The sequence below is a fragment of the Homarus americanus genome, unplaced genomic scaffold (genome assembly GCF_018991925.1).
Source record: "Homarus americanus isolate GMGI-L3 unplaced genomic scaffold, GMGI_Hamer_2.0 scaffold5635, whole genome shotgun sequence".
NCBI lineage: Eukaryota > Metazoa > Arthropoda > Malacostraca > Decapoda > Nephropidae > Homarus > Homarus americanus.
This window is the reverse complement of record NW_024735011.1, coordinates 723,568-750,275: the sequence shown is the minus strand read 5'-3', so window position 1 is coordinate 750,275 and position 26,708 is coordinate 723,568. Positions and strand designations below refer to the sequence as shown.

The window sequence follows — 26,708 nt, the reverse complement described above, 5'->3', positions numbered from 1 at the left end:
AGAAAAGTAAATAAAAAATGATGCAGTGATTTTAGATTACTGGCAGTTCAGTATGGTCAGAACACAAGATCAACATTTGTATAAACTCGCCAAAATTATCCTCGTCAAGCTTACATCAATGAATAATATGTTGCTTGGAAGCATTATTTAGATAATTTATCAATTAAAACAACCATTTAACCTTCCACGTGATGATCATACTGTACAGGGTGTAACAAAAGTCCGGAATCATAGGTTATTTATTAAATGTTCAAATTGTAGTCCGTGGAGTGTCAAACAGTTATAAATAAGCCTTACGGGCGATTAACGGCGCAGGGGGCCATAAGAATGAGTGGCGGCAATCGCCTTACGGGCGATTAACGGCGGCAGGGGGGCCATAAGAATGAGTGGCGGCAATCGCCTTACGGGCGATTAACGGCGGCAGGGAGGCCATAAGAATGAGTGGCGGCAATCGCCTTACGGGCGATTAACGGCGGCAGGAGGGGCCATAAGAGTGGCGGCACGCCTTACGGGCGATTAACGGCGGCAGGGGGCGATAAGAATGAGTGGCGGCAATCGCCTTAGGGCGATTAACGGCGGCAGGAGGGCGATAAGAAAGTGGCGGCAATCGCCTTACGGGCGATTAACGGCGGCAGGGGGGCCATAAGAATGAGTGGCGGCAATCGCCTTACGGGCGATTAAAGGCGGCAGGGAGGCCAAGAATGAGTGACGGCAATCGCCTTACGGGCGATTAACGGCGGCAGGGGCACAAGAATGAGTGGCGGCAATCGCCTTACGGGCGATTAACGGCGGCAGGGGAGGCCATAAGAATGAGTGGCGGCAATCGCCTTACGGGCGATTAACGGCGGCAGGGAGGCCATAAGAATGAATGGCGGCAATCGCCTTACGGGCGATTAACGGCGGCAGGGAGGCCATAAGAATGAGTGGCGGCAAACGCCTTACGGGCGATTAACGGCGGCAGGGAGGCCATCAGAATGAGTGGGGCAATCGCCTTACGTGCGATTAACGGCGGCAGGGGGCCATAAGAATGAGTGGCGGCAATCGCCTTACGGGCGATTAACGGCGGCAGGGGGGCCATAAGAATGAGTGGCGGCACTCGCCTTACGGGCGATTAACGGCGGCAGGGGCCATAAGAATGAGTGGCGGCAATCGCCTTACGGGCGATTAACGGCGGCAGGGGGCCGTAAGAATGAGTGGCGCCTGCGGGTCTGGAGGCGAGGGAGGACGTGTAGGGAGAGGGTCGGAGGTGAGGGAGGGGTGGTGGGAGAGGGTCGGAGGTGAGGGAGGGGTGTAGGAGAGGGTCGGAGGTGAGGAGGAGGGCTGTAGGGAGAGGGCTGGAGGTGAGGGAGGAGGTGGAGGAGAAGGTCGGAGGTGAGGAGGAGGTGTAGGAGAGGGTCGGAGGTGAGGAGGGGTGTAGGAGAGGGCCGGAGGTGAGGGAGGGGGGGTGTGGTGGGAGAGGGTCGGAGGGAGGGAGGAGGTGTAGGAGAGGGTCGGAGGTGAGGGAGGGGTGTAGGAGAGGGTCGGAGGTGAGGGAGGGGGTGTAGGAGAGGGTCGGAGGTGAGGGAGGTAGGAGAGGGTCGGAGGTGAGGGAGGAGGTGTAGGGAGAGGGTCGGAGGTAGGAGGGGTGTAGAGAGGGTCGGAGGTGAGGAGGGGGTGTAGGAGAGAGGGTGGGAGGTGAGGGAGACGTGTAGGAGAGGGTCCGAGGTGAGGGAGGAGGTAGGAGAGGGTCCGAGGTGAGGGAGGACGTGTAGGAGAGGGTCGGAGGTGAGGGAGGACGTGTAGGAGAGGGTCGGTGGTGAGGGAGGAGGTGTAGGAGAGGGCCCGGTGAGTGAGGGGGTGTAGGAGAGGGTCCGAGGCGAGGGAGGAGGTGAGAGGGCCCAAGGTGAAGGGAGGAGGTGTAGGAGAGGTCGGAGGCGAGGAGGACAGAAGAGGGTCGGAGGTGAGGGAGGAGGTGTAGGAGAGGGCCCGAGGTGAGGGAGAGGAAGTGGAGGAGAGGGTCCGAGGTGAGGAGGACGTGTAGGAGAGGGCCGGAGGGTGAGGGAGGAGGTGTAGGAGAGGGTCCGGAGGTGAGGGAGGACGTGTAGGAGAGGGTCGAGGGAGGAGGTGTAGGGAGAGGGTCCGGAGGTGAGGGAGGAGGTGTAGGAGAGGGTCCGAGGTGGGGAGGAGGTGTAGGAGAGGGTCCGAGGTGAGGGAGGACGTAGAGGGTCGGAGGTGACGGAGGAGGTGTAGGGAGAGGGTCCGAGGTGAGGAGGAGGTGTAGGAGAGAGGGTCGGAGGTGAGGAGGAGGTGTAGGAGAGGTCCGAGGTGAGGGAGGAGGTAGAGAGGGTCCGAGGTGAGGGAGGAGGTAGGGAGAGGGTCGGAGGTGAGGGAGGACGTGGAGAGGGTCGGAGGTGAGGGAGGAGGTGTAGGAGAGGTCGGAGGTGGAGGAGGTGTGAGAGAGGGTCGGAGGTGAGGGAGGAGGTGTAGGAGGAGGGTCCGAGGTGAGGGAGGGGTGTAGGAGAGGGTCCGAGGTGAGGGAGGAGGTGTAGGAGAGGGTCCGAGGTGAGGAGAAGTGTGGGAGAGGTCGGAGGTGAGGGAGGACGTAGGAGAGGGTCAGGAGAGGGAGGAGGTGTAGGAGAGGTCGGAGGTGAGGAGGACGTAGGAGAGGGTCGGAGGCGAGGGGAGGACGTGTAGGGAGAGGGTCGGAGGTGAGGGAGGAGGTAGGGAGAGGGTCGGAGAGGGAGGACGGAAGAGAGGGTTTGAGGAGGGAGGACATGTAGGAGAGGGCCTGAGGAGGGGAGGAGGTGTAGAAGAGGGTCGGAGGTGAGGGAGGAGGTGTAGGAGAGGGTCGGAGGTGAGAGAGGAGGTGTAGGGAGAGGGTCGGAGGTGAGGAGGAGGTGTAGGAGGGTCCGAGGTGGGAGGACATGTAGGAGAGGGTCGGAGGTGAGGAGGAGGTGGAGGAGAGGGTCGGAGGCGAGGGAGGAGGTGTAGGAGAGGGTCCGAGGTGAGGAGGAGGTGTAGGAGAGGTCCTGAGGTGAGGGAGGAGGTGTAGGAGAGGGTCCGAGGTGAGGGAGGACGTAGGAGAGGGCCGGAGGTGAGGAGGAGGTGTAGGAGAGGGTCGGAGGTGAGGGAGGACGTGTGGTAGAGGGTCGGAGGTGAGGAGGAGGTAGGAGAGGGTCCGGAGGTGAGGGAGGAGGTGTAGAGAGGTCCGAGGTGAGGGAGGAGGTGTAGGAGAGGGTCCGAGGTGAGGGAGGAGGTGAGGGAGAGGGTCCGAGGTGGAGGACGTGTAGGAGAGGGTCGGAGGTGAGGGAGGAGGTGTAGGAGAGGGTCCGAGGTGAGGGAGGGGTGTAGGAGAGGGTCGGAGGTGAGGGAGGGAGGTGAGGGAGAGGGTCCGAGGTGAGGGAGGAGGTGAGAGAGGGTCCGAGGTGAGGGAGGAGGTGTAGGAGAGGGTCCGAGGTGAGGGAGGAGGTGTAGGAGAGGTCGGAGGTGAGGGAGGAGGGGTGTAGGAGAGGGTCGGAGGTGAGGGAGGAGGTGTAGGACAGGGTCGAGGGAGGGAGGAGGTGTAGAGAGGTCGGAGGAGAGGGAGGACGTGTAGGAGAGGTCGGAGGTGAGGGAGGACGTGAAGGAGAGGGTCCGAGGTGGAGGACGTGTAGGAGAGGGTCGGAGGTGAGGGAGGAGGTGTAGGAGAGGGTCGGAGGTGGAGGAGGTGTAGGAGAGGGTCCGAGGTGAGGGAGGGGGGTGAGGAGAGGGTCCGAAGTGAGGGAGGAGGTGTAGGAGAGGGTCCGAGGTGAGGGAGGACGTGGAGAGGGTCGAGGTGAGGAGGAGGTGTAGGAGAGGGCTCGAGGTGAGGGAGGAGGTGTAGGAGAGGGTCCGAGGAGGGAGGAGGTGTAGGAGAGGTCCGAGGTGAGGGAGGAGGTGTAGGAGAGGGTCGGAGGTGAGGGGGAGGTGTAGAGAGGTCGGAGGTGAGGGAGGACGTGAAGGAGAGGGTCGGAGGTGAGGGAGGAGGTGTAGAGAGGGTCGGAGGTGAGGGAGACGGGAGAGGTCGGAGGTGAGGAGGAGGTGTAGAGAGGGTCGGAGGTGAGGGAGGAGGTGTAGGAGAGGGTCGGAGGTGAGGGAGGAGGTGTAGGAGAGGGTCGGAGGTGAGGGAGGACGTGTAGGAGAGGGTCAGAGGTGAGGGAGGACGTGTAGAGAGGGTCGGAGGTGAGGGAGGACGGGATGAGAAGGTCGGGAGGTGAGGGAGGACGTGTAGGAGAGGGTCGGAGGTGAGGGAGGACGTGTAGGAGAGGGTCGGAGGTGAGGGAGGACGTGACGGAGAAGGTCGGAGGTGAGGGAGGACGTGACAGAGAAGGTCGGAGGTGAGGGAGGACGTGTAGGAGAGGGTCGGAGGTGAGGGAGGAGGTGTAGCAGAGACGTGACTGACTGCCCAAGCGGCGAAAGAGCCGATCAGTGGTGAAGAGGGTAAAAGCAAAAAATAAGACCTACTAATTTAGTTGCTTGATTCACCTTTTCACAATGGTCCAAAAACTTTAGTTTAATGCCAACATACACACGCAGGTCCTTTTCACATTTGGTCTCTTTTAATGTAGTTTCTTCGACCTGTTGGAATGTGTGATGAGCCTCCTTACTGTTGGTACATCCCAGGTGCAGCCTCTTACACTTCATGCTGTTGAATCTTAGCAGCCATTTCTTCAACCATTCTTGAAGCTCACAGAAATCCTTCTGCAGCTCTTCACAATCTGTTTGGTTCTTAATTTCCCTGAATAGCTTGGCATCGTCTGCAAACATTTGTACGTGGAGTGTATAACTTTTGGCATATTATTTATGAAGCAAACATACAAACAAACAACAGGCCCAGTACATGGCTCTGTGGTACCCTGCTTGGCATGGGTACACAAGTTTTGTGCCATTTATCACCACACGCTGCTTGCAATCATGAAGAAAGACCCCGATCCACGCTTGGACACTTCCCCCAATCCCATACCCTTCCAGTTTATGCCTCTCACCCTTCCTGGCTGCCTCTCAACCTCCTTGGCTGTATCTTACCTTCCCTGGCATCCTCTCACCCTCTCTAACTGCTTCTCACCCTTCCGTGCTGCCTCTCACCCTCCCTGGCTGCCTTTCACCCTCTATGGCTGCCTTTCACCATCCCTGGCTGCCTCTCATCCTCCCTGGCTGCCTCTCATCCTCCCTGGTTGCCTCTCATCCTGCCGAGCTGCTTCTCACCTTAATAAAACCCTACTAAACTAGGTGACTGAGGCAAAACAATATATATACATATACTGTACTGTAATTGTTAAGATATGAGTGTCCAGATAAGGATAATAAGAGATTGAGTGATAAAACTTGGTCTATTTACAAAACAAGGACACTGGTATACAATACACATAATTCAACAGTGTAAGTGTTCATGTGTCTGTGAGTGTATAAGGAGTGTCACTATACAAAGAGTTCAAATTATTTTCATTTCTGAATAAGGTTAGAAGTGGTGTATGAGAGGGCATGGGGTAAATGTTCTGCCAAGAGTTGAAAAGTAAGTCTTGGAAGCCATCAATTTCATTCTTAAAATCTTCTTTCTTGTTTTCCTTCCTTCTTGCACCCCATTCCAGTTTTCCATCACAAGTTCTCCTATGTCAGAATTCCCATCACTGGTAATGGCAAAATATCTACCCCTTGATGGCATGAAAAACAAAAAGTACATTTATGAAAAACATTTAGAGCATTCTGGGTTAATTTTCCCCTGTAAATAAATAGTAACATATATACAGTCATCAACAATTAATTTGGCAATCATTTTCTTCATCTTATGTATATTAGATATCCATGTATAGGTATATATACCTCATAAGGATCTTGGTGTGGGACCATCACTGAGTCAGCTACTAAGATAGATAATCTCAGATGTAATGCACGATGTTTGAATCTCCATTAATCTCATGGAGTGAAAATAATATTATCTTGACATATGAGTATATGGCTTACTTACTAATTACAGCAATAAATGAGAGAGCATTATCATAGCAGTGACATGAGGTTCCTTGTTGAAATGGAAGTTGACTACCAACCAAAGCATGAAAATTGATGGGTGAGGGCGGGGCTTTGGATTCTGTGAGACAATGGCCAAGTCAGAACTTACTGAAGTAACATCCTACAATATTTCACATTATCAAAAAACATATTAAGAAAATTCCAGCAATTAAATAAAGTACAATAGTAATTACATCTGAATTCTTCAGTAAGTTTAACCTTTACGGAGTTTTCACTGTTTAACAACATTTAAAGGTATCAAAAATCTATTACAGTTTCCAAATGTTCAAAACACTGAAAATCTATGTATCATGATTAACATTCACATTGTGACTAGACACAAAAAATTATTCTAATAAAGTTACTCTACCATGCAACTGAAATCCTTATTGCCAGCTTTATTAGGGTCAATATGTGGTCACCACCTGCAGGGTGGAGCTTTAGGTCGTTGCTGGAATTTGTCTATTCCTAAATCTTTGGTTTACAGGTCCGTGATGCACATTACTGTATGATGTCTCTATCTTCTGGCTCAATATTTGTACTGATTATTATATATATAGTATGTAGTATACTGACCCGTCATATGATCAGTGTGACAACACACATGTGCAAGTGTTGTGTGGGCACTTTATTACTGACAAGTTGCAGTTTTATTTTTCACAGTAATGTCATCAACAATCCAGTTCTGAGAGGAAACTCTCTTATTTTTTGGTGATAATTTCTTCACAATCATCAGCAATAACTCTTCTGGTGAACTCAGATAAATTCTAATCATAAGGGTGATATCATAGCAGGGTGGTTAAGCAAAGGACCAATATTTGAGTCTAAGGTGCTGGGTTTAATCCCTAACCAAGTCCTTTTCTCATGGGAAGGAACTTCATTAAACACATTCTGCTCGACTTAACTGTAAAAACATATCAGCTGGCCATAGTCATCTGCTGGTCCTGAGCTGAATTGACACTGTGTACAGGCTGTGCAGAATTGTCCTTCATTGCCAAAAGAATAAAAGAGGAAGAGATTGGTACTGTGCCTACATCACAGAATGGATGGATGGATGGTCCTAGTTGTTATTTATTCATCTGATTCACTCAGAAGAATCTTTACTGACAGTCATCACCCTTGTAACCAGTATTTATCTCGGCTCAACAGCAGTGTTGTATGAACCAACATGGCAACACTTTCACTTATTCTTATCTCCTCACTTGCTGACCATTCACCATCACACAACAATACTTCATGGTGACAGTATACAATATCAGTCTTACTGAGGATTCATCAGTACTGTACACAGGTGTTCCCTAATTCACCAGTACACAGGTGTTCCCTAATTCACCAGTACACAGGTGTTCCCTGATTCATCAGTACACAGGTGTTCCTGATTCATCAGTACACAGGTGTTCCTGATTCATCTCTCTCACTAAATTACGAAAATGATAAAATTTACTAGTACAGTACAGTACAATAGAGTACAGTATAGCACAGCACAGTATAACAGAGTACAGTACAGCACAGTACAATAGAGTACAGCACAATACAGTACAGTACAGCACAGTACAATAGAGTACAGTACAATAGAGTACAGTACAGTACAGCACAGTACAATATAGTACAGCACAGTACAATATAGTACAGCACAGTACAATATAGTACAGCACAGTACAATATAGTACAGCACAGCACAGTACAGTACAATAGAGTACAGCACAGCACACTACAATACAGCACAGTACAGTAGAGTACAGTACAGTACAGTGCAGTACAGTACAGTACACTACAGTATTCAGAAGTTGTTAACTCAAAAACACATCTAAAACATAATACACAAAAAGATTCACTGACTTCTCCCTGCAAATGATCAAAGTGATTACTGTATTCATAAAAGAACAACAAATATAAATAAATTTTATTTACCATGAATTTCAATATATTAATTCCAGCATCAACATACTGAAGGACATGAGTGATCCAAGTAACAAGAATATTGATGATAATGATCTCTTGTGATGAACCAGATATCGTTGTATACACTGTGGCAGTTTTGTTAGTCATTTCTCTTTATTCTCAAATTCCAGGTAATGTTTTGCATCCAAGAGTTTGGTATTTCCCGCCACTGTGTTCTTAACAACAGCCTCGACACAACACCCAGCCACTGTTCCCATCTTGACATGCATAGGCTGTACCAGTCTACGTCAAGTGAGGTACAGAAAGTTAATATCAAAGGTCCTGTTAAGTCTTTGATATATAAAATGAAGGATTTTCATACACTACTTTGAAGATCATATCAAAACCAACATTTCCAATCAGTCACACTTAGTACTGTATCTGTAAAGCTCTGAGCAGTCACTATGTCATTTGGTTTTTGCAGCCAACAATATTTACATCATTGGCTGTGATATTTCTCCTCCAGTTTTTGTATCATCCAGTTTGTTATAAGTTTTTATAGTCTTCTGTCTTGTTGAAACACTAAAATATCTTGCATGATAAACTTAAAAAACTTTGGTCAATCTTTGCACTGATATATCCACTGAAATGTGAAAATTTTACAAATATTGATCAAATAACAGTCAGAAATAATCACTGCACTTGACTGTAGTTTAACAAAAATTAAGGTTTAATCTTTATGAAAGATGCCGATTATTTTTGTCTTACTCCGGCATTTCCGTTTCAGAGATCCTTTAACCTTTGGTCACTCTGTCTTTGTTGTGTCAGAAGTTTTGCTGAATTGACTTTTAGAAACGAGGGCGGCGATGATGGCAGTGGACGAGGACGCGGAGGAAGAGGACGCAGAAGACGAAGACGAGGAGGACGTGGACGCCAGGGCAGGCGAGCACACCTTGTGGTGGGAGTCCCAGTCCTTGTGCTGGCAGAAGGGGCCACAGTACCGTGCCACGTTGCAACCACTGCAGGTCTCGTGGGCCTTTCTGCCACAGTTCCAGCACGCCTGGAGGAGAGCCACAGTCAGGAGCGCGTGTAGGGGAGGGGCCGGGGCTAGTACGGCAACCTCTTGATTTTCTGGCAAGTTTTGTTGTTTTGTAGTGTTTAACAATATTTACTTGGCTCCAAAATATTACTTTGCTTATAATTTATAAATATAACTTCCAGTGGTAATCTGAGCTATTGAAGTCAATGCCATTTGTTCATCTGATCTACATGAGTTCGAGTTAATATAAATACAGATAATGTCCTTTAACAAGACCTGAACACAGCCATGACACTGAGCAAAGTTTTGGGCTACCTTTATGACTTTAACTGTGTGCTGTGAGAGAAACTGTCATCTAAAATTACTTTTTCCAGCTTAAAAAAAAAAAAAATTTACCTACACAATATACGATGTTCTTTTGCTCATTCATAGAAGCTTTTTTCTAAATCACATGTCTGGAGCCTTCGTGGAAAACTACAAATGAACCTACATTGAATACGTTTTACTTGGCAAATATGAAGGCGCTATCAACCTCTTTTTGTAAATCAAGTCTATCAACCTGTTGTTCTCCATAGCCATTAGTTACTGGAGCAACACATCAGGTGCTGTACAGGTACTACATAGGTGTTCTCGCTGCGACACAATGACTCCTCTTTCACAGAAAATTAATAAAGCCCAACTCCACTATATTTTTATTAAAAAATTATCCATCATGCTAAAGAACATCTTGACAATGACTCAGAGAAGTTGTTCTTCTTAAGTCCAAAATTACTTAGTCAAGAACTTTTTGCTCCTATACTGTAATTAGTTAAGCCAAAAATTCAATACAGTGTACTGTACTACTGTACTGTACTGCATCATACAGTATTCAGTTAATTTCCTGCAAGCTGGATGACATCTTGTATATTATAAGTCATGTGTTCGATACTATTTTGTTGATCAATGCCTCGGTTACGACTCTCCTAACATTTCAATAAACAAGCAAATGCCTGATGTACTACATTTGGGAAATTCCAATATTGCCCCGTTACATATTATTTGTACAATAATACAGACTTTACTAATGCCATAATTGTGACATAAATTAAATAGGTCCTGTCAGTGCTGAAACACCATATTAGGTGAATCATCAAATTTAAACAGGAACAATGAGGTTGATATCTTAACCCCTCGAGTACAATTATCTAGCCACTTAAGGACATGAATGAATACTTTGAATATGAGGTTTCAATATGATGATCTATTTCTTTGAGCATGATGATGTAGCCCTTTGAATTTTGTGACTTAATCCCTTGAGTACAATGTCTTCATCATTAAATACAGTGACATTGTACTCAGGGAGTTAAGTGACCATACACGGTGGGTTAAGCATTACATAATATAAAAAGTCTCTGAATTTGGTAGTTATAATTAATAAAGTATAGTTAAAAGATATATATATATATATATATATATATATATATATATATATATATATATATATATATATATATATATATATATATATATATATATATATATATATATATATATATATATATATATATATATATATATATATATATATATATATATATATATATATATATATATATATAAAAGTTTTCAGTGTTTGTTGTCTTATGGTGAGTTCATCTATCACAGAAGACAAAACAAATTATCTGTTTCTCTCTACTCACATCTTGCTTAATTTGTTACTGGGTTTACAGAGTGCTACTTCAAGATAAATTCCCTTATCAGAAGTGTTTGTGCTGTCTGTCACTTTTTCTGCAGTGTAGTTATATTTACATATCCTCCCATGAAAAGTATTTTAGGAAGTATTGAGATCAATACAATCCCTCTAACAGAAAATATTTGTGTTCATGGCTAGATCCATTATAGTGCTTAAAAGTCATGAATGTAATCCTTTATACAGCAAGTGTTTTAATACCTCCAGCCCCAGTGTGTCAATATACTCTTCTCTCCTACAGAAACAGCTATAAAACCTATTACCCCTACATATTGTTGTTGAGGTGAATGTATCACCCTACAACAGCAAGTATCTTAGGTACCTGTTGAGGCTCAGCCCGGGGCTCTGAGGGGTCTCTCCGCCCGACCTCCCGTAGTAGAGCTTCAACCTTGGCCCTCTCCGCTGCCACCAACTCCTGTGCTCGCGCCTCAGCTGCCCCAACAGCTCGCTGCACCTCTGCTACGGCTGCTCGCCTCACTTCTGACACTGCCTCCTCTGGTGAGTAAACAGAAGACAACTGTATTATTTTGAAGTACTGTTCCGGTAAGTATAACTAAAAGTATCAGACAATATCATTCTGAACGACTCACTTGTGAAAAAAGTACCGTAAATCTACTGGTAAATATAATTTTTCTATTTTTTCTCATCATCATTGAATATTTATGCATTTTTATTTGACTAATTCTCAGTTGCTAATACCGGTGACCCCCTATTTACGGTCATCCATTTTATGATAATCTGCATTAATGTTCATGTGGTTTTAACACCCTCTTACTATTTACATTAAGCAGAATCCATTTTAGTGATAGTTATAGTTAGGCTAACTTGTTGGTGCAGAATGTAAACACTGGGGAAGTGCATCTTTCTCTTCACTTGTCAAATCCATAATAGCCGATATGCACAGAAACTACTTCACTGTTTTTTTTATCCTCCGCGCAGCTCACCTACCCGCATGCCACCTCACGGCCACCTTACAAACTACAGTCCTGCACTTTGTTTAAATGTTATCACGTCCGCCCACGCTCATGTTTCAAATATTATCATTATTAATCATTGCCTAACCTTGTGATCGCTGTAATACTTTGCCATTATTGGTAAGAGTAAAACATTATCATTCAGATTTTGCTCTGTTTTAGTCACTGTGAAATATTTGATCAGTGTACAGTAACACTGTAACTTGTATCAACCAATTTGAACTTTCAAATTCTGATCTCCAATACTGTACAGTACTGAATTCAGCCAAAAATCATGTAGGAAAACAAGCATCTACTCAAAGATATAATAAAAAAATCTATTACTGTGCATAAATTTCATCAAGATAACTCACCAGCCTTGCGCTTGACCTCTGACACCCTCTCCTCTGTAGTGCGGATAGATTGAGCCACAAGTTCAGCAGCATGACGTCTCACATCTGCATCATAATCAGCCCGATGCCGAAGATCTGCAGCGCTCATACCACTTACTCGGGACACTCCGCTACTACCATCACGATCCTCCTTCTGCTGCAGCATTGTCAGTGCTCGACGAGTCTTCTCCACCATACTCAAGATACATGTTAGCATCTGAAAGGCAAAATTCAATGTGTAAATACAATACTGTATGTTTAAAAATGTCAATAAGCACCATAATAAAGCATGAAAATATTAGTAAGTAATAAGGTGCTGTAATATTAAATTTTTTAAGAAGAATTAATAATGTACAGTACAGGTATATAAAAAATCAGTAAATTTACAATACGTACTGTACATTTCAAATCTTTAATACCGTATGTAGAATGGTGGAGAAAGAATAGAGAGAAACATATGTGAGGTTAAGTGTTTAGAGTGACACATCTAATGTTAGAGATATGTGGAATATATGACATACAACAAAGGAAGTAAAGAACTACAACAATACAGATGAAGGTAAGATATAAGGAAAAAAGTGGACTGAATAGGAGATAGATGAAATATGTACTAAAATTAAGGAATATATCAGGTAAGACTCTGGAGATGAATTTTGTATGAAAGTGGAAGTATGAATGGAGGAGGAAGTGTCTCACTGACACATCAGTGGAGAAAACAAAATGGAGCAGACCATCCTTGACACAGTCTCATGATTCAATATACATGTATGTGGTAACTATACTCACCACGTGGATGTTCTTCCACTCATCGTCTGGAGGGGCCGGGGTGCGGTAGTCACGCGGGTGTAGGGGAGGGTCAGGACTCATGCCCACACTTGGATATGGAGGGGAGAAAATTCCCAGTCTCTTTGTGGGTGGTGGAGACACTCCCCCTCCACTACCTCCTCCACTGTCACCATTCTCAAAATACCTGGAAATATTCATTACTATTCAGTACTATTGACTGATGATGATAGCAAGAGAAAAGGTCTTATATCATTGACTGAGGATGATAACAAGAGAAAAGGTTTTATATTACTAACTGAGGATGATAACTAAAGAAAAGGTCTTATATTATTGACTGAGTAAGGTGGCAGGAGAAAAGGTTTCATGCCATCATATGCTTGATGAACTTGCCTATTGACATAGTTACTTAATTTTACTTCATTACAAACACTCACCCTTCATGTCGCCGTTTGCTACTAGTGACCTCAGAGGAGAAGAAATCAGTAGGTTCTCCTGCAGTTGCTTCCAACAATGCTGCCTCATGAACAGCCACATATTGTGACACTGGCTGCAAGGGAAAACAAAGTTCCATAATGTCTGTAATAATGACTTTTATTGATAGACTTGAAGATTATGGAAACAATAAAGAGGAAAGAATATCTTCAGACTGTCAATGTACAGAAATAAAAGATAAACAGTACAGTACCATACTGTACAAAACAACAGTAAGACTCTCAAGGTTTGCAAGGAATTGTCATTAGGAAATATTTATTAGATATGATCTGCAGGTTATCAACACATGACCTGTGACAACCAAGCCACTAAAGAACTGTCTGGCACAGCCCACCTTTTGCCAGTTGACCTTCACATGTCTAGCAACAGGACACAACATCCAGAACCACAGTCAATTCTTCAATTATCTTGGATTTATTGGTTGATTTAGGACCAGTGAAGCCCGATGTTAGGGGTTAAAACCCACGTGAATTCATACAATCTAAATATAATTGACAATACAAGGAAGCTCATACTCCTGCCCTTTGAATTTCTGCTGTGTCATCTGACAGACAAGAGGCCCTTCTTGCCTTACACTGAAAGTGGTGCTGCCAGCCTCTTCACATGGAGCAGTCCAGGAGTTTAAGGGTAATGCCCATGCTTTAGTGTTTCTTATATAAGTACAGTATTCCATATGTTTGGTTAGGGCCACCATACAGTCAGTTAAAACTGTCAGGTATATTTGGAGGAACTTCACCACGGAAATTAGTCAAAATTATCAAGCAAACACTAACAAGTAGACACATTACAGTCAATAGCACCATTCATCTCTAAAACACAAAAGCTATTCTGTATTCCCAAGTTCACCACTCAATCACTTCTGGTTTAATGTTGCCTTATGTTACCTGCCTTTAAATCACTGCAGGAGGAATGTAACATACAGACTAATGCCAATACAGTGTATTAATAAAACAAACTCTTTATGCTTATACTGTACATAATTGTGTTGTTAGAGCTTACCCACCCAGTGTATCATGGAAGAGCTCATGTACGTAGGAATAAAGTACTGTAGTGCACATTTAACAAAAAACAGTTGAGGGTTTAATATGCATTTCTAAACCTCGTAATATGTGATGAAAACAATTAGACATCAATTAATTTCCTTTAACTTCACAAACTAACATTCTAGCTAGATTGCCCTTCTCCCCTTCCCTGTGACTGACCATAGCAGCACGGCGAGCGAGACTCTGCAGTTCACGTTGAAGAAGAGGTAGATGGGAGCGGAGGAAGGGCAGCACAAACGGGCGGAGAGGAAAATGTGTTACCTCCTGCAGTCCTCCATGGAACTCCTCCACACTCACACCACCACTCTGTGATAAATAAAGACATTCAGCTTTTAATATACGAGTAATGTATACAAATTTAAACTTGCCATGGTCATATTCTTATTTGAAAACCCTATATGATTACTATATTTTACGAAGCACAATAAAATGATTCCCCAAAATCAGTGGGAATGAAGTGTGATCATGTCAGTGCCCCGAAATATAGTACAGTACAGTACAGTATAATCACTTAGAGTTCTTGAATTAAAAAAAAAGACTTTGTGTTATCTTCTCATTGATGGAAACTTATAATATTTACTATGAGTACAAGTGTAATACTGTACAAGGTAATGCAAAAACAGTTGATTGATATTAATTACAATACCATTTGCCTTTTCACCAGCTAGATAATTATAATGTTTGTGTAAAAAAGGGAAAAGCAAATATCTAATGACAGTTTTACAGGTTATCATAATTATCTCTTTAAAATCTCCTCTGAAAACGAAATTGACAAATAAATAATGATGATGGGATGTTAAATAAGACTACAGTACTGTATCTGATGTATCCAAGATTTTTAAAAGCTTTCTGTAACATTCATGGAAGTCTTTCTTCACCAGTAAATGATTCTGAATATATTTTGTTTATTAGTACAGAATTATACTTATGTTGATGGGTTGTGGGAAGTGTGTGATGTGCAGGCAGGAATCTACAGTATGGGGAGAAGGGGAAGTGTGTGATGTGCTGGGAGGAATCTATGGGGAAAAGGGGAAGAGTGTGATGTGCAGAGAGGAGGAAGTGTGTGATGTGCTGGGAGGAATCTATGGAGAGAAGGGGAAGTGTGTGATGTGCTGGGAGGAATCTATGGAGAGAAGGGGAAGTGTGTGATGTGTTAGGAGGAATCTATGGAGAGAGAGAGAGGGGGGGGGACGAGAAGCAGGAAGTAAGAGGGACTCACCAAGAGGCCAAGTACAAGGTGTCTCACACGGTCACCCACGTCATGAGAGATGTCAACAGCAAACTGGTGTAGCGTCGTCAGGAACCTCCTCACCTACAACACACCACATTATCCTCTCCTTTAGTCACATTATTTATCTTATAAAAAAAAAATCTACAAAGTGAACAAAAATTTTCCTGTGTGTATTAAAATTTATGAAACTTGTACATTATCTCCTTAGGAACGACGAGAAATTTGCATCAAACTCGTCCAAATATCCAAGAGAGAAAGAGAATGGTATCGGGAATATTGGGTCCTTATAATCTACGGTAATAAAAGTTTCCCACACCTTAGGTAAGAGAAAAATGGACCGATACTCTGAAGAGGTTATACACTTATATAAATCCAAGCTGGGGTCGAACTTGGCTCTCGCGCGTGGAAGGTGAATTTCAATACAAATGCACAATACCCAGTAATTAATGATGGGTACTTGAATAATCTTATAAATTAATACAACACACACATATATGTTGATGGTAAACTAAAATTCTCATTTCCAGGTCAGCTTCAAATATCCATCCAACCTATGTGGAAACTGTAATGGATATCAGTTCAGTACAGCTATTGGATTTATTGTCATGACGTCATGCACTCGTCTGCTAATGGTAAACAAACAGTGGTGGATGAAACATAATGACATGTTTGTTTATTACTGTACACAGGTATAAGCAAATGATTCGTTTTTCTTTACTTTTTTTTTCAGCAAACTGTATACTGCCATGAGGGGCACAATCAGACATACACAAGATAATAGCTTTTCTTGGTTGAGCTTTTCTTACAAGAATAATGCAAATAACAAAAAATGGACAACATCCATCAAGAGAAAAACCTGTGTAATAAAGTGAAGGATTCATTCATTCAACAGTGATTTAGCTAATTCTTAAAAAAAAAAAAAAAATATTAATACTGTATATATATATATATATATATATATATATATATATATATATATATATATATATATATATATATATATATATATATATATATATATATATATATATATATATATATATATATATATATATATATACGTATATATATAGAAAATTTAAGTTGGCTGAACATTTGGCTTCAACTTTATTAGGTCAAACCCATCCATGAATTGTTGTGCTTACTATATATAAATGTTTTGTTATTCAAAATAGACTAGGTAATCTTTTAAGTAGCGCAGCTCTGAGTTTTAACAAGAATATTTATTTATATTCCTGAACTGGAGTGTCTCAATCAAGGAAAATATGCCACGAGCTATATTAATGTTTCTCAAGGGCAGTAGACTTGTAGACTGCTGGGTATATACTGTGCCATTTTTTCCTACATTCTTCATAACCACACAGCCAAGCACCTGTACATGATACGCTCCTGAACTACTGTATGGGAAGTCTACTGAACTAGTCATACATGAAGGTGTCCCTCAGCCAAGACCATAAAGGTGAGCACACCTGAACTAAACCTATGAAGGTCAGCTCCAGTAAACCAGTCACACAGGTGAATCCCTTTAACTGTACCTGTACTGCACTGTACTACACATTCCTTAATCATTTAAAGTTGTTACCTAGCAGAGCAACGAAGACTTCAAAAGTGCATAGTGCTTAACCCTTTCACTATTGGATGTCACTTTTAATTTATTATTTGGATAAAGCCAGACAATTTAATTCAGGGTTAAAGACCCTGGCCACTGAAGTACAGGCAATCCCTGATTTATGAAGATCCAGTTTAACAAACCCTGAAAAAAAAACCCTCCCCCCACTGTACCTACCAGTACATGTAGTGTTTTAGTTATCATGGCTCACAGGACCACTATGTGAAGCAGTGTCAAGACACTGACTCAAGATATTTTGACTGTGGGAATGCTGATGTGTTGAGTACAGGATCTCAGTGTTTGATCTGATGTCAATGGAAAGGATAAAATGTACAGTATAGATCATAGTGCATGTACAGGACAGTAGGTTTCCTTTATTTGCATGACTACAAAATTAAAACCATATATCTTGGCTGGGCTTTATAATCGTTGTGTACACTCTGTACAATAAATTTTCATTAGAACATGTTTTGTAGGCTTTACAGATGTTTGGGTTCCGTTCCTGAGGAACACATGCTATGTGCATACCATACTTACAGAGCAATGTTTAAAATCCCACTGTATCATAGCTTAAGTCCTTATATACATCTAAAATCACTTAATTTAAGACAAAAGAAGAAATAGAATAACAAAATACAGTAAATGAAAGTAAAAAATAAGTCACCAGGTAAATAAAATATAATACGCTCGTAAGTCGGGGACCCCCTGTCTCTCAGATATTGCAATGGTAGTCTGTAGGCAAATGTGATCCAATTAATAAAAAACACATTTATGAAAGGTTTTACAGGAATGGAACCCTTTCATACATCAGGGAATGCCTGTACCGTACAGTGCTTAAATACCATACACTGGACAGTAGCAATTCTGATACAAAACTGTAAAGGTAAATTCTTGAACCCTTTCCACAGAAGTGACCATCCCATGAAAAAACTAACAAATACCTGTACAGTATATAGCCACAATCTTGAAAGTGTTGTATGAGTGAGCAACCTTGTGCCATACTGTACAGGTGTTAACAATTAGAGTACTGTACCTTAAAATATTACAAAAGTCTACATATCTGAAGGGAATAGTTTTGAGTTTCTAACTAATGATTATTTTAGATACCCAGACATCCCACTTGTTTGCTGAAACTACTCATGCTTAATATATACCATACCCAAAATAATTAATACAGTATACAGCACTGTACTGAACACTGAATACATCAATTTTCAAACCAGCAGGAGTGTGGCCTGTACCATGAGCACCCAGCCAATCACAAGACAAGGAGTAACAGCTCCGAGAAATCGATTATTTAGTGATATTTATGGCAAAATTGGTGAGACCAAGCAGGACCTCTGGATATACAGATGAGCACTAAGGGTTAAATTGTAATGATATCAAGTGTGGCAATATGGTTATGCAGAACAACATTACAAAGGTATTTGGATAAGTGAACTTGTAATATTGTACAAGCAAAAACCCACCCACCTTAGAGATCTGTCTGTGGGCATCCCTTGAGCCTCCAACTCCTGTGCCTGACTCGTGGGCTTGTGTGGGTGGTGAGGACAGAGCAGGTGGTGAGGGCGTGGGTGTACCGTTGACGGTGCTGTGAGGTGAGTATGACCCATTGGCATCTGAAGAGACAGAGAGGGCAGATGATATTTAAGTATCTTGTAATATTTACCAAATTTTGTGAAAGATGAAATGTTTATGACTAGTGAATATTGGAGGATGTTTACTGTACATTATTTAATATTTGTTGAAATAATCACATGATCAATGAACACTTGTCGGGCAGAAGAAACATCAACACTGCTCCATGTCCTCAATACAACAGATATTCACTTTGCCTAAGTTGATTTGTCATTGAGATTTCGATCTTCATTCACTTCATTGCTCTTGTGCACAATCAGCCTCCATTGCCTGGTGTTTCGTCACACCCCTGAAGTGATCCACTGACACACTCACTGATCCTCTAACGACTCAAGTTTCTGACTCATGCTACCTCTTATGTGGTGTGCCTCTCCCCCTCCTGTACTGCCACAAGTCATTTTTATCAACCTTTCATCCATATTAAGAGCCACATTCCTTTACCTCAGGTCAGTATGATTGTGGTGTGTTGGTCCAGATGTCTACCCTAAACTACCCTAACCAAACCTAAACTAACTTAATTTAACCTAACTTGAACTAACCTAATCTAAATTAACTTAATCTCACCTAATGTAAACTAACCTAAACTAATCTAATCTAAACAAACCTAACCTAGCTTTACCTAACCAAACTAACCACACCTAGTCTAAACTAAGTTAACCTAACCTAAACTTCAGACCAACGAAGCATCAGACTTTAAAGTAGTCCCTCATCACCTTGACATATCTCCTTCTGTGCCACCTTCTGCAGACCCCATCACTTCACCCATCCTCATCTAATATTTCTTCCTCACCTCCTAGAATACTACATAAATCACCATTGAATCCTCTTTAAGACCCCGTCAGTTCTTTGTGATGCTATGATTATAATGGTGATGTTTTGCATGTGTCCAGTCCAGTACTCTATAATTTCAGGTAAGTCAGTAAGGTAGATATGTGTCTATCTAGCAACTGAAGCAAACATAATCAATAATTTCAATAATTATAATTCACCAAATGTTTATGTTTGATGAATTTCGAGCATTTAGATTTACTTTATTGTGTTACATGTACTCACAAGACGTTTTCTGAGGCGGGACTGGAGAGTAGGAATGTGGGCCTGGAATTCTGGTGATGTCACTGGAATTACTGCCTGCACTGCCGGAAGTGCCATTGGTGCTGGCATTGGTAACACTGTTGCTGCTGCTGGTGCCATTGCTGCTGCTGTTGTTATTGTTGTTGTTGTTATTGTTACTGTTGTTGTTCTCACCCAGCTTGGGCATCTCTCTCAAACCTGGAAAACAAAAACAGAATAATGTACTGAGTGTATATTAGTCTGTTTGTTACGTTTTCATTAATGGAAAATATTCACCCAAATATTGCTAAAACAAGGGGGGGGGGGGGCGCCATTTACTATCATAACATAATCAAGTGCACAGGTTAAGTTCAGGTCAAGTTATATCAGGTATTTTTTTTTACAGGATTAGCCCACCCGGACACAGGTCTCTGACCCACATCAGGGCCTGGGGGCGAAAATATAATAATAATAATAATAATAATAATAATAATAATAATAATAATAATAATAATAATAATTAATAAAAAATTATAAAAAATACGTCACAATTTTTGATGTCATATGGCAGCAGGGTCTACCATCAGACAATACATTATGCTTCCAATATCTTCTTTTAGTTTGTATTACAGTATAATCATCTACGTCACCACCCCTATTTACAGATTGGTTTAAATTATCAAATACACCAGTTTCCTCCTGTACTAACACTGGGTAATAACAAACTAGAGTACTATAGGCTACCAGTGCCCGAATGGCTAATAAGCTGTTAAGTGCTGAAGCCATTACAGTATATTGAAAAATCTAATTCCAGAAAATATAGAAAAAAATAACAACTTTAAACTGTTTTCAGAAGAAAATATCCAAAACAGTAAAGAAAAATCAGAATCTTAAAAACGAAAAGAACATATTCTACCAAAACTAAACACTACCATAACATCAACATCCCACAGGTGGGCTTATGTCCCGTATAAAAAAAAATGCTTAAAAAAAATACGAAACAAAACATTGATGTGACAACAACAAAAACATCGTCCATGTGAAACATAACAAAAACATCAAACCAATACCAATACCATAAACATTTTCCCAAACATTTACATATTCCACGACATCCCTTAACAGCAAAAAATAAAAATAAATAAATAAATAAGAATATAAACAGTAATTTTGTGTTTTATAAATACAGTAAACATCCAATAATAGCGTCCTGACTATAAACACAACAATACCATAACTTGTCAGCGTACACAAAGACTCTCTCTCTCTCTCTCATTACTACCATGGGTAACAAGAGAGCCTCAACTATTAACATCACCATGGGTTTTCATTACTACTACTACTGAAATAATTACGACTACCACCATTACTATCACCATTAGTACTACTACTACTACCACCACTACCGCTTGTCTCAAAACTTCCATCACTACTACCAGTATCACTACCACAACAACAACTATCACCACCATTCTTTCCATTGATCTGCTACCACACTACCATAACAATTACCACCGCTACAACCACAAAATTGACCACTGCTCATCCTCCTACCACAATCACCCTTCTACAACCATGATATAACCATATATCACACAACCAAAAGCACTACTACCACAATCAGCATCCAACCCACAAACGCCATCGCCTCTGTCACCCCAGCAACACAATCACTACCAGTACTCTCTTACCACAATCACCACCAGTACTCTCTACCACAATCACCACCATTCCTTTCTACAACGATCACCACCATTCCTTTCTACAACGATCACCACCATTATTCTCTACCACAATCACAACCATTCCTCTCTACCCCAATCACCACAATTCGTCTCTACCACAATCAGCATTTAAAAAGTATCGTTATTATCCTACAACTATCACCACAACCCATTCTACCACTATCACACAAATACAACCATCCATCAACTACCACCATCGTCATTATCGCTATCTTCACCCAAACAACCACAATCACCAACAACTACCATCGTCACCACCACCACGACATAACCAACATCACCAATACTTCTACTACCATTATAATCAACACTACCACCATCATCAACACAGAACTACCACCATCATCAACACAGAACTACCACCATTCCCTCTACCACAATGACCATCATCCCCTTACCAGAAGCAGCCCCTACTACAACCACCACCACCACCACCCATACTACCACAACTACCCCCACTACCATCATCATCACCACACAAACACCTCCCCCCCTAGGCACTACCACAACCACCATCACCCTCCCTACCACCATCATCAACATCTCCGGGGCGCCTAACAAGCAGCTACCAGCATCCCTCCTACCACCATGATCTACGTGTCGGGGGAGGACAGTGCTTCACTCGGGCGCGATAAGGTCGAGCCCCACCACCACAGCGCCACCACCCTCAGCCTTACTGTGTCAGGCGTGACGGTCAACTTTAGTAATGAGGCTATTGAGTGTCACAGGCGCCTGGTGACGAACTCTTGTCACGTTGCTGACTGTCTGTGTCACGTTGCTGACTGTCACGTTGCTAATTGTCTGTCACCTTACTGACTGTTTGTGTCACGCTACTAATTGTCTGTCACGTTACTGACTGTCTGTGTCGCGTTACTGACCGTCTGTGTCACGTTGCTGACTGTCTGTCAGGATAATGACTGTCTTTTATGCTAAAACTACGTTACTGACTGTTAAGTTACCGGTTATCACGTTACTTACTGTCATGTTCCTAAATTAGGTTACTGTGTTATTGTCACGTTACTAGCTGTTGCAAAACTATGTCATTTTACTGTCCAGTTAAACTCTTGTCACATTTTGGACTGTGTCACGTATCTTTACGCCACGCCACCATTACTCTTGAGTTATGTAACGAACTGTGACACAATACCTCACAGTTTGCCACTAATGCAACTTAAGTACTCTATTACTTAAATAACCGTAAGTGTAAAGTTTCTGAAAAAAATTTGTTTCTTTATATTAAGACCTTTTCTCGGCCAGGGTGAAAGACAAAAATACTAGCGTACTAACCCTTTTTGCACTTTACTTCCAGGGAACTTCATAATAGACAATATTTTGCATTATACCACTGAGTCATAGCCTTTGACACCATCTACATTATAATTCAACATTCCATCAGATGACTTCGACAGACTTGCAGATATTACACCGACAGATTACTAAAATACATAGTTATATTAAATCATCCAGGACAATCAGGCACATAATATCAACAAACAGTCATATATTTAATCCAACAAGTTAGGAAACATAATAATATGTTGATGGACTTGGTACAGGGGTCTCTTGGAACCCATAAAGCTCTCAAATAGTCATCTTGCAGTACGGCATTCTGTTTTGATATTACCGTGTGTATATATTATATTATCAGTATTATTAATATTTGCCCTATTGACTCACATATTATGAAGCGTGTCTCGAGTAATGCTTCAAAGATATACCTTTTTTTATTAAACTGATTCGAATAATACTAATTATTTCGAATTTTTAACTCTTCAAAATAAACCGAAAAGGAGTGGAAGTAGCGTGCAAAGTGGGGTAGTTTTGTGTACATATGAGAGAGAGTTTTTAATAATAATAATAATAATAATAATAATAAAGTATTTAGTTGAGTTATTCATATTTTTTCCTAGAGAAGCAGAACTTGTGAAATCGTCATTAAACACACATGTTGTGCTTAAGACGACTTAATGACGTCACACCCAACAGGTTAACACAACCCCCAAATTTCTATTCTAAAAATAAATAATAATATCTTCAACATTTATATTCACTTTCTAAGCCAAAAATCATCTCTTCATTTTGCGGAATTTTTCAGGTATTTTCAACAGTCACGTGGCATATTTATACACATTTCCATAGGGATGTGTACATGTATTTCTCAAGATCAACTTTGAGAGGCAGTGCCAAGGCCCACTAAGGTACACAGTATTACCAATTCCTGTACACCAAGACAGTGCTGCTCACGCCCAACGAGACACTGTCAATGTCAACTAATACACAGCTTTACCGACATGCACTGAGAAACACAGTATTACCAAGAGCCATTAAAACACTCAGTATTACCAAGGGCCATTAAGACACGCAGTACTACCAAGGGTCATTAAGACACGCAGTATTACCAAGGGCCATTAAGACACGCAGTACTACCAAGGGTCATTAAGACACGCAGTATTACCAAGGGCCATTAAGACACGCAGTACTACCAAGAGCCATTAAGACACGCAGTATTACCAAGGGCCATTAAGACACGCAGTACTACCAAGAGTCATTAAGACACGCAGTACTACCAAGGGTCATTAAGACACGCAGTACTACCAAGAGTCATTAAGGCACGCAGTACTACCAAGGGTCATTAAGACACGCAGTATTACCAAGGGTCATTAAGACACGCAGTACTACCAAGAGTCATTAAGACACGCAGTACTACCAAGGGTCATTAAGACACGCAGTATTACCAAGGGTCATTAAGACACGCAGTATTACCAAGGGTCATTAAGTGAGGCAGTATTACCAGCGGACACCATGTCGTGGTCGGGCAGAGTGAAGCAGAACAGTTTGTGTTTCTTGAGAAGCGTCACTTGGTGGGCGTGGTGGAGGGCGTGGTGGTGGGCCATGGTGCTGTGTGGTGTGGACACATCATCCTGGGTCTTCTCACCGCCACACTGGCCATGGCCATCCCCAACACAACACTCACAACACTTGCTTTCATAGATTTTCAACCATTTATGGATATATACGGTAAAGTGGCCACCTTCCCACGTCACTTATTCCTCGATTTTTGTTATAAATATTTTGTAGAGTTTTTATCTCTCTCTCTCTCTCACAAAAGTATGTGTTGAGTATGGCCTAGCAGCACAAGGGGAGGGGGGGAGGGGAGAATTTGTGTGTAAAAACAAGAGTGAGAGAGACGCTACACGACTGCTTTACACCACCACTAACGAGGGAGTGAGTGGCGGGTGGCAGCGGGGTGGAGTTTGTGTGTTGGTGCCGGGGAGGGGGAAGGAGAGCGTGTCGTACAGGGAGAGGAGGGTGGTGGTGGTGGAGGATGGGAGGAGGAGGAAGAGCTGGCGGGTGCGTGGGAATGGACACCTGCGAACACGTGCACTCCTCCCAGTCCTTCGTGAGATTTTGGACGTGTTTGCTGCCCCGACAACTGGATCTCTGTGTGTGTATGATGTATATATGTGTCTGTATGTACGTGTGTATGTGTATGTACGTATGTGTGTATGTTAACCCGCGTCCGTTTCCCTTCAGCGCCGAAGTTTCTAAAACCAGTCATTTGCATATGTATAACCTGGAGTTGTGGGTGTGTGGGGTGGGAAGGGGGGGGGAGGTGGGAAGGTGGGGATGGGGAGGTGGGGTGGGGATGGGGAGGGGTGGGGGTGGGTAGAAGCTTGCGGGGTGTAGGCATCAAACAGCCCTCACTGGAGTTTCTCGTTAAGGGGGGGGGGGAGGTGGGGGTGGGGAGGGGGGGTGGGAGGGGCGAGTGAATCCATTAACAATTACAATGGCTAAAATATACACACGAGAATGTCTTAAATAAATTGTCAATGTTCACTTTAGCGTGACGGACCTGCCTAGAGTTATACAGCCTGTGTGACTGTAATACTGACGACCTGTGACGGTATTCTGACGACCTGTACCCTGACTGTACACTGAGGACTTGTAATTGTACCCTGACTGTATACTAAGAACCTGTAACCGTACCCTAACTGTACACTGAGGACCTGTAACTGTACCCTGTCTATACTGAGGACCTGTAACTGTACCCTGTCTATACTGAGGACCTGTAACTGTACCCTGACTGTGAGGACCTGTAACTGTACCCTGACTGAGGACCTGTAACTGACTATACTGAGGACCTGTAACTGTACCCTATACTGAGGACCTGTAACTGTACCCTGTGACTATACTGAGGACCTGTAACTGTACCTGTGAACCTGTACCCTGTCTATACTGAGGACCTGTAACTGTACCCTGACTATACTGAGGACCTGTAACTGTACCCTGACTATACTGAGGACCTGTAACTGTACCCTGACTATACTGAGGACCTGTAACTGTACCCTGACTATACTGAGGACCTGTAACTGTACCCTGACTATACTGAGGACCTGTAACTGTACCCTGACTATATACTAAGGACACACACACACACACACACCTAAAATGAGACTTGTTCCCATGACTGTAATAACATGTAATATTATCATTGAAGAAAGTGCTAAGGCAAAAAGTGTTCTTGGGAAGGGAGGTATATAGAGCAAGTTAATGGTAGAAAGTGACAGGAAGTGCCATTAGACATAGAAAGTGAAAGGAAAGTACCACAACACGCATAAACTGACCAGAACGTCAAAATCACACCTGAGATTCTTAATTAATATCACTCAGGTCACGTTATTTATTTATTTATGTATTTATTTATTTGTTATTTATTTTTTTCTTTATTTTGTGATTTATATTACGAGAAAATATTTTATCGTACGAAGCTATGATGATTCTGTCTGGCTTCGGCTTCATGTGAGATTTTTTGAAGTGTTATGGTGTCTAGGGTTGGTGACGTCACTGTGCTAAGTTAGGACAAGTGTGTGTGCTGCACCATAGGTTTGTGTTTTCTTCACAGTCATCAGGATCCAGTGGTGCATATTGTTGTTTTCTTCATAGTCACTAGGATCCTATGGTCTGAATGTTATCCTCACAGTTACTAGGATCCTGTGGTGTATATTGTTTTCTTCACAGTCGCCAGGATCCTGTGGTGTATATTGTTGTTACTTCACAGTCACGAGGATCCTATGATATGGATGATGTTATTCTCACAGTCATAAGGATCCTACTTT

The 26,708-nt window shown here is 42.5% G+C and overlaps 1 protein-coding gene and 1 long non-coding RNA gene across 3 annotated transcripts; one reads left to right on the top strand and one right to left on the bottom strand.

Moving 5' to 3' along the window:
• Positions 1 to 8,103: 8,103 nt before the first annotated feature.
• LOC121870726 (protein CBFA2T2-like) lies at positions 8,104 to 24,788 on the bottom strand. 2 transcript variants are annotated; one of them, XM_042372669.1, is made up of 10 exons: positions 24,383 to 24,788; positions 19,850 to 20,065; positions 18,632 to 18,777; positions 15,538 to 15,630; positions 14,478 to 14,624; positions 13,218 to 13,330; positions 12,784 to 12,967; positions 11,980 to 12,214; positions 10,975 to 11,147; positions 8,104 to 8,944 (listed from the first exon to the last, which is right to left on the bottom strand). In XM_042372669.1, the coding sequence occupies exons 1-10, from the start codon at positions 24,483 to 24,485 to the stop codon at positions 8,690 to 8,692; spliced, it is 1,665 nt and encodes a 554-aa protein (XP_042228603.1). In that variant the 5' UTR covers positions 24,486 to 24,788; the 3' UTR covers positions 8,104 to 8,689. The 2 variants fall into 2 exon arrangements, with proteins under 2 accessions (XP_042228603.1, XP_042228604.1); XM_042372670.1 differs by having other exon boundaries at positions 8,819 to 9,015; positions 24,383 to 24,787.
• On the top strand, positions 11,015 to 15,179 carry LOC121870727. The gene is made up of 2 exons (XR_006089764.1): positions 11,015 to 11,150; positions 12,019 to 15,179. It is a non-coding gene; the product is annotated as an uncharacterized LOC121870727 (long non-coding RNA).
• Positions 24,789 to 26,708: the final 1,920 nt, after the last annotated feature.

Coding starts and splice junctions, on each gene's coding strand:
- LOC121870726 (XM_042372669.1), bottom strand. CDS start 24,485: ATGGCCCACCACCACGCCCTCCACCACGCCCACCAAGTGACGCTTCTC. Junction 11,148..11,979: donor AGAGGTCAAGCGCAAGGCTG/GTGAGTTATCTT, acceptor TTTACTCACCAG/AGGAGGCAGTGTCAGAAGTG. Junction 8,945..10,974: donor CCCGGGCTGAGCCTCAACAG/GTACCTAAGATA, acceptor GCTCTCCTCCAG/GCGTGCTGGAACTGTGGCAG.